At 42.0% G+C, this 8203-nt stretch overlaps 1 protein-coding gene across 2 annotated transcripts in view; it reads right to left on the minus strand.

Moving 5' to 3' along the window:
* LOC121963003 (FERM and PDZ domain-containing protein 4-like) overlaps positions 1-7371 on the minus strand; it is a 52636-nt gene extending 45265 nt beyond the window's left edge. For both annotated transcript variants that reach the window (XM_042513359.1, XM_042513360.1), the window contains exon 1: positions 7129-7371. In XM_042513359.1, coding sequence (XP_042369293.1) covers positions 7129-7169 — 41 coding nt within the window. In that variant the 5' untranslated portion in view covers positions 7170-7371. The remainder of the gene's footprint in view (positions 1-7128) is intronic.
* Positions 7372-8203: the final 832 nt, after the last annotated feature.

Consider the following 8203-nt stretch of genomic DNA (forward strand, 5'->3'; position numbering starts at 1 on the left):
GAAACTCACAGCAGGGCTCTGACTGTGCTGAGAGAGAAAAAAAGAAAAAAAAAGGCTGTAAATTTACCTTATCACATGAGTACTGTGAGTGTAATACTAATCCTGTCATGTCTGAACAGAGTGAACATGGACAACCCCATAATAGAGACCTACAGATGATTGACAATTAAAGAAAAGTAAAGATTATCTTGGCAAAGATTTTCAGCCTTTATCATTCCCAAGTCGTCAGATAGTGACACTTTCTCATGCATTTTGATGTGTAATATTGATGCTAAAGGCACTCTTTAGCGTCTTTAGGCTTTCAACTTACTCCTACGTAAACCCGTCAGTGACAACACTTGCCGCTAGCATTTTTTTTACACAGAGATCGTGTTACAGGGTCGCTATTTAGTCCCTCCTTTATGCTGCCTTTGCACTATGCAGAACCAAACAACGGCGGCATCACAGCAATTTTAGATGCATGACAGCACTGCAGAACCCGAAAGAGGCAGCCGGGAGCTATGTTTAAAACAATGTCTCTAGTGCCTTTAGCATGACACATAACATACAAAGCGCTTTCCGAATAATTACACTGGCAAAGCATGACAATAACAATCATTTACCGTCCCTGTTATATGGGGACTGATCTCGTCCTCTGCTCAGAGGGCAAGGAGCTCCTGAACCTTACTGTTTTCCCAATCAGAGGACATTTACTGCTGCTGATCTTTTTCTTTGAGTTAGCCACCAACTGCGTCTCCTCCCCAGCTGTCCTGGGCCTAACACTGTTATAATTCTGCCTTGAACAAACAGAACAGTGTAAAAGGGGTTGCTGAGAGCAACTGATGTAGTATAAAGAGCCAGAAAGTTGCACAGGGCAGGAGGGAGGGAGGTGGATGGGTCATACAAAACCAGAATTACACCCAGGAAACCTCACCTTTTGTCACATATGATGTGTTTCAGCTATGCGTCACATAGCCTTGATACACTGCGTAGTGCCATGTGCATTAGTATCAAACGCCGAGGGGTGTGACAAAGCATCTGTATTTGAAGTCGTAGGAATGTGAAGGGCTGGAAATTTTCGGAGTCTCTACTCTGGAGGGACAAACACCAAACTCCCAAGAGATATTTCCTAACTTGTTGGTTTAATAATGGAGATGGAGGATTTTCCTTTAATCTGTCACGTCGCTGTGCAGTTTCTATCCTGAAGTAATTCTAAAAATGAACCTCAACACACCAGCAACAGAATATTCAGTTAAAAGATGCAGTATTTTAGCTGGTTGCCAACTCAACATAGAGTATGTTAGAATGAAGTTAAAACTTCAGAAAGATCAGTCACTTGAGTGAGTCATCTTGGGACACATGGGTGGTTTTGATGCCTTTGTTCTCAGGGATTGCTATGGGGTTCAACCTCGGGGCAAACACCAGAACATGCCTTGCTATGATGGGCTTTGGGGAAAAGAGACGGTTGTTTCAGCAAAAAGAAAACACTTCCAGTTGAACTTTGGCAGTCACAGCTTGGTTACAACAAGGCAGTTATACATTCATAAAGCAAAAGCGTATTCACCAATGTGCCATTGAATAATGCACTGAGCAGATTCCATGCAGAATTAATGAGACATAAAGGTGCTAACAGAGAAACACATGCTGTATGTTAAGTTCTTTCAACATTTACAGAACATGTGATGCACTCCTTTGGGGAAAAATTCTATAAGAGCGTAACTTTGTGCATCGCTGATCAGCTGGCATATTGTGTCTAAATTTCAGTGTGCTCGCTGCTCGAGAATTAAAGCGTAATTGGGAGATGATGCTTATTCTAAAAGTTATTTGTTTTTGCGAGGAAGGGGCGAGGGAAGGAAGTTCTGATCTGAACAGAGCAAGGAACAAAATGGGTTTTGCTTCATCTGCATAATTGATCAAATTTGGTCTTTCGTCAAAGGGGGAGTGGAAGCATGAAGCACATCGCTCCAGTCATTCACTGTTATCTGGTGTGAGATATGACTGGAATCATAGGAAGTAAAATGTGGTAATCATAACATAACAGAATATTAGTGCTCACCAGGAAATGAATCCCTGCAGATGACGTGCGAAAGAAGGAAGCACTGATTAAAGTATTCCATTTCAGAGCCGGTATCTTTTATCAAATAAGCACTGAGAGATAACAAATGTGTTATTCTGCTGGGCTGAAATTAAAGATGCTACTGTGATTCTGTACTTAAAAGCAAAGAAAAAAAGCATCCCCATTTCTTAAACACAACAAAAACATGCCTTTAAACATATTTCAGCATCCTGACACAATCAAAAACCGTATCAGTCTCAATTTGAAAGATGAAGCACATCTATGAAGCGGACCGTACCTGGTTTAAATTACAGGCAGAGATAGATACACAGCGGAGTGGATGAATGTGCTGCCATATAAAGTAGACAGATAGGTAAGGGAGAGAGAGATGTGTGATGTGATTTCATATACTGAATGAAACAGCCAACAGTGTGTTCACCCTGCCAGCCCCTCCTGCAGTGATCCCCAACCAAATCCCTTAGGAGGATTATCCAGACTCAAATCAAGAAAATTGTGCAACTTTAAGGGTTACGGGCCGAGAGTGAGAAAGAGAAAAATGGGGTGGGGGGGGGGGGTGGGGGGGTGGTTGTGGTATCGCTGATGCCTGATGGTATTTTTTCTCCTCGCCAGCCTCTGATTTGTGTGTTTTGTGCAGCTGCATGTCCACCTACACCAAATAACCACAAGTTTGTGGAAATATACAAGTGGCTAACAAGTATTACAAGCTACACAGAGCTGTTCAAGGATATGTTTGGATATTTTACATAACTTAACATACATAAATTTGAGTTTTGACCAGCTCAAACTGCTCACTCATATTAGCTTTGGCTAAACTTAAAGGATCGCAGCCTCATTGAACGAATAAATGTTGGCATTGGACGGTTTTGCAAACCACAGAGACATTATATTTGCACATTATTATGTAGTGATTAGTCTGACCTTATGTTTTGACAACACTGAGGCAACATCTGTTTAGGTTTAGGCATGAAAACCACTTGATTAATTTGGGTAAAGACAAAGTTATGGGTTAAAGTACCTGATTTTGGGGGGGGGGATCCCCACTGGAAACATGAGTTAAAAAACGAACTGCTTTTTGTGCTACTATCTTGGCTGGGAAAACAGTGATAGGTTGCTAAAAAAAAATCCACATTTTGGGTCTAAAAAAAAAACACCGAAAAAGCTGTCAATGGTCGCAAAAAACACCCACATTTGGGGGCTAAAAGCCACAGGGAGAACAGTCTCAAAAATCCCCCGCATTTGGAGCCAAAAAATTCCACTGGAAAAACAGCCATGGATCGCTAAAAAACACTCACCATTGAGGGCTAAAAAGCTGCTGAAAACACAACAATAACTTGCCAACCTGTTTTGTTGGTTGTTGGCCTCTAACAGTGGCCTCCAGTGGTCTGCGGCTTGGCAGGTGTCTCTTGGTGACATGCCATCAACCTTAAAATCCTGAAGTAACAGTCAGCTCATATATCATGACATATGAAATGTGCAAATGTAACATATCCCTGGTTTGAAGAAATGTATAATGCCAATATTTTCTTCTGATCACAGGGCTGAAGATCAATACCACTCTCATGTCTGTGTGTCAAATAATAAATGCTAGAGCTGCCAAGCAATTAGTTTACCGTAAAGACTGGAAGCAGTGGGAAACAGCCAACCCAAGTCTATTCCAAGGTGAAGAAATATATCGTGTTAATTGGTGAATATTAGTGATGCTATTAGAAAGTGTATTTTTTACCTTTGGCTGGAGCTTGGCAAGCTCCTTCCCCGTGTTTCTAGTCTTTAGGCTAAGATTTCTACATACGCAAAGAAGTTACTTTTTTATCACAATGTCTGCAGTGATTATGAAAAGATTACAGGTGATTTCAAGTAATGACTGTCCTGATTTACTCAAAATTGGAAAATGACTCAGAGTATTCTTTGGGATGCCACAGCTTGTCAGATGGCTCTCGGTACAATGGAACTTTGCCCTCTGAAGTAGCAGCATGCATTGGCATTAAGCAGAAGGCAATTTGGCATGCATTACTGTAATCTGATATTCAGAACACAAACAAGCCCTGCTGGCTAGTTTCACTGCCAAATTCCGACACACTAAAGCCAACATTTTCCCCATCGCAAAAAAACACACAGACACAGGTCCTGTCTTTGTCTTTAGGATGCATGGATAAGACAGATTAGGCTAATGTTCCCCAAATAAAGCCAGATGTGTGATGACAGAACTCTCATTAGTCCACATTCAGACTAAAAACAACAAACACAACAAGAAGGATCACAGATCCCTCTCACCTGCTGCAGCTGTTTTAACTCCCATCTTACAATGAATGATTTATTACGAACATTAAAAGGTGATAAATGAGCCACAACTTCTCATTAAAGTTTATGAAGCAAACTTGGCTTGTATGCCATCTGCAAACAGAAGGCTCCAAAACTGTATTATGACAGCTCATGGATACACCACGGCCATCTGGGTACAGGGAAAGCAAGGCAAACTTGCCAGTGATGCAAACACTCTCTTGGTGCCTGTTAGCGTTCTGCCATTATTAATTTTTTCGCCGTTTTACAGTCTGTCTACAACGGATGGAGCCAAATGTGTATAAATGGGAGTGGCGGACATTATAAATTGGCTGAAGCATACGGAGAAGTGCAAGTGGTTCCCACGAGAGTAAAACTCTTGGAGAACGAGGTGGAGAGGAAGCCCTTCTTATGATAAATGGAAGCTATTTATTCAAATCAGAAGTCAAATAAAGATAAAAATGTGATAATACGTAACACATGCAGATTTTGGGCACTTTCCTCTGCGCTGTGTGACTCATTTGTCTCCATTAATGTGGCAAAATATGAATGTTTTCCATTTTATTTGTTTTTTGGAGTAACTAATTTAACTGTTTCTCTCTCTCCTTGTGATTTACAGGGATAGTTCTACAAGATTATAGATGTTAACATGGTGCTTCACAGGTATTAAAACACTGGAGAGCACAGTGTTTTGCTTTGGTTTTATGAAAAACTTACTTCATATGGTAATAGAACAGCAGACTTATTTTTGTGAGAAAGTATTGTAAAACTTGCATTGCTAATACACAGCAAAGCAAGGTAAGGACGGTAGGATGAAGTGATGTGTTACTAAACCACAGATCCAATGACATCTAATGACAAGAGGCGATGCAAACAAGTCATCCAGTTTAAACCACGAAATATGTTGTATTTCTATGCCCTTTTGTTACAAATCACTGCTGAAAAATAAATCAATTTCATAATGTGACAAAGCTCTGGCTAAGGTTTGGTGAGCTTAAGGCCTAAACATGACTTGGTGACGTTGGGGGAAAGATTGTGGTTAGGCAACACAGTCTGACGGAAATATGTGAAATAAACACGATCTCTCAACAGCCTATTATGTGGTGGTGGGCATGAAACATGTTAAAATTGCATGCTGGCAACAATGCCCAAGCAAAGTCCTCTACAAACGGTTGCAGTTTGGTTAGTTTTAGGAAAATAAAAATGAATGGTTTGGTTTAAGGAACAAAACAAAATACTTGGTTATGATTAAGAAAAGTGGTTTCAAACTAACAATGTAGTGGTTGCAAGTGACATTAACTTATGTACTTTGCGTAGTTTTGTAAAGTCACATAACAACTTTCTCACACACTATATTTAAGCTGTGTGTCCACCATAGCGAAGAGATCCTCCTTTGACTTTGCATTGGCATTGATCATAGTTGAGTTTTTGCCAACTTCAAATGTCACGTGTCCCCTTACACTTTGGTCAAACTTCAGTGTATGATTGTCTTTGATTACAATGTAAAATCTTGCGTAGAAATAGCCGTATTGTTGTTAAGTCTGAACTACTACGGAGACTTAATTGATTTTTTCTCCTTCTTTCCTTAGAGGAGCAGAGAATGCACTCCAGATGCTAGCCTCTGAGTGTGTAGGTTTAAGAGATTTGCCATGAGCCATGTTTAGTGGGCTTAGTGAAATGACCACACATGAGTCAGGGATCATGCAAACATATTAGCGTGCATGTGAGTCCATGCATGGTATCTCGTAGTGTGCATGTATCACAGTGAGCGGGGATTGTTGTGTACTGAGCTCTTCATTATCGCTGTAGCTCCGACTTATAGAGTTCTCCGCTGTCTTAAGACTTCTTAGTGTGTCTTTACATTTCAGGGCTGGTTTGGTTTAAACCAGTGGTTTTGGTTTGTAAAACCGCTATGCCAGATAGCTTACCTGAATAAAAATAATCTGGAATCAAGAGTTTTATTGAATTTTTGAATCGTTTGCTTTTATTGTCCAGTTGTGGGCGGGGTTGTGCATCACGGGGAGTGGATAGGGTTGCTGTGGGTAAACGTTCTTTTTTGAAACAGTGTTTTAAACTAAGCTATCTTTTGAGGTACTTGGTAGTCTTGTTACAACTCTTCCTTTGGCTCTGTGCTCTCCAGTGGCTCACTCTGTGTCCTTTTCAGTATCCATTGTCCGTCCTCTATCTATCTATCTGTCTGCCTGCCTACCTGCCTGCCTGCCTGCCTGCCTGCCTGCCCCGTGGGCTATGTGATTTTACTCTGCCTTTATTATCCACAACTTTGTTGTTGCTGTTGGCACTGTGCATATCTCAGTATGACTTATATCTCACAGATTTCAACATTTCTTACTCACTAAAAAAACAAATAAGACAAAAACCCAACGGGGCCTCTACCTGCTCACATAAACAGGACACAATACATCAGCAACAACCCCTAACACACACCCATTAATCAATGCCTCTGATATTAAGGCACCACAGGTCACACACATATCAAATGCAGCGTCCTTTTTGGTTTCCCTTCATCATTTCTTTCTAGCCTTGTCACCACAGTCCTTCTATTGAAACGCTTTCTTTTCATTTATTGTAGAAGTGATAAAACTTTTGAGATGCAACACACACCAGTGGGTATTCCACGCAGAAACTTCTGATCAGCCTTGAAAGAAATAAATCATGACTTTGTTCCAAAGAAAGTGGCACTTGTCAAAACTGGGATAAAAAGTAAAAAAAAAACAGAGGATTTGCCATCCGAGAACAGCAGCAAAAAGGACACACACACACACACACACACTCACCCCGACAGCTTTGGCATCTTCGAGAACCCAAACATGTCCATGTGGTCCTGCTACAGCGTGCTACGACCCAAAGCTCAGGAGCTCCACATCAGCATTCTAATCCACATCCAAATCCCCGACAATCCCGTTTCAACCCGGATCCATATCAAGAGTCAACAAAAGCCTCTCGAACACAGAATTTCAGTTTAGGAAAACACACTCAAATGGCAGCGAGTATCACCCTTGTTGAATGCCCCATTCGGTACAGTCCAATTCCTTGTCTCTCCTCAATGTTGCGTTCTTAAGTGATGACATAGACAGTAAGGTCAACCCCCCCCCCCCCATGTCCTCCTCTCTGCTCTCTTTAGAACGAGTCAGCCCTTTCCGCTGCTCTCCACCTGACTCAGTTGAGCTGCAATAAGCCCACTGTGTGTGCTCTCCATCTCAGCGCATGGTAGTGCAGTGATCCTAGCCGCGGCAAGCAGGGTAGAAGAGAGGAGGAGGGAGGGACAGTGAATGGAAGAGGGACGGGGTAGAGAGGAAGGGAAGGGGAGGCAGGGGAGGTGGTGGTGGTGGGGGGGCAAAGCGTACGGATGACGGATGCTCTCTGGCTCCGGCTTTGCCCTCCGCTCATCAGGGCTGCGGGTCCCTTTTTGCAGGGGCAGAGGAGTGGATGCAGGAGAAGGAGGGGATACAAGAGTAGGAAATCAAGATGAAAGATGGAGGGGGGACAAAAAGGAGGATAAAAGTGCTTTGGTTGTGAAGAGGAAGCAAGGAGAGAGGCAGAGAAGGGAGAGAGAGAGCTGTGATGGGCAGAGGAAAGCTGACTCGGCAGAATGGGACGCTGATGGGAGCAGGACCCCGTCTCTCAGGTTTTTTCTTCCCCCCTCCTGCTTGGTTTTACTAAGTGAGCTTGTATGCGTGCACCATCGCTGTGATGCAAGCATGCATTAGTCTTGTACACCACAAACAGCTTTGGATAATTTTTCAGCCCTCTTCTCGAAATAAATGGAAGACATAAGTCATGAAATCAATATATTTTGCACTTATGATTGAAACTATTTGAGTGTTTACAAAATATTTCAGAATTTTCTTT

This window comes from Plectropomus leopardus, chromosome 24 (assembly GCF_008729295.1).
Source record: "Plectropomus leopardus isolate mb chromosome 24, YSFRI_Pleo_2.0, whole genome shotgun sequence".
Lineage (NCBI taxonomy): Eukaryota > Metazoa > Chordata > Actinopteri > Perciformes > Serranidae > Plectropomus > Plectropomus leopardus.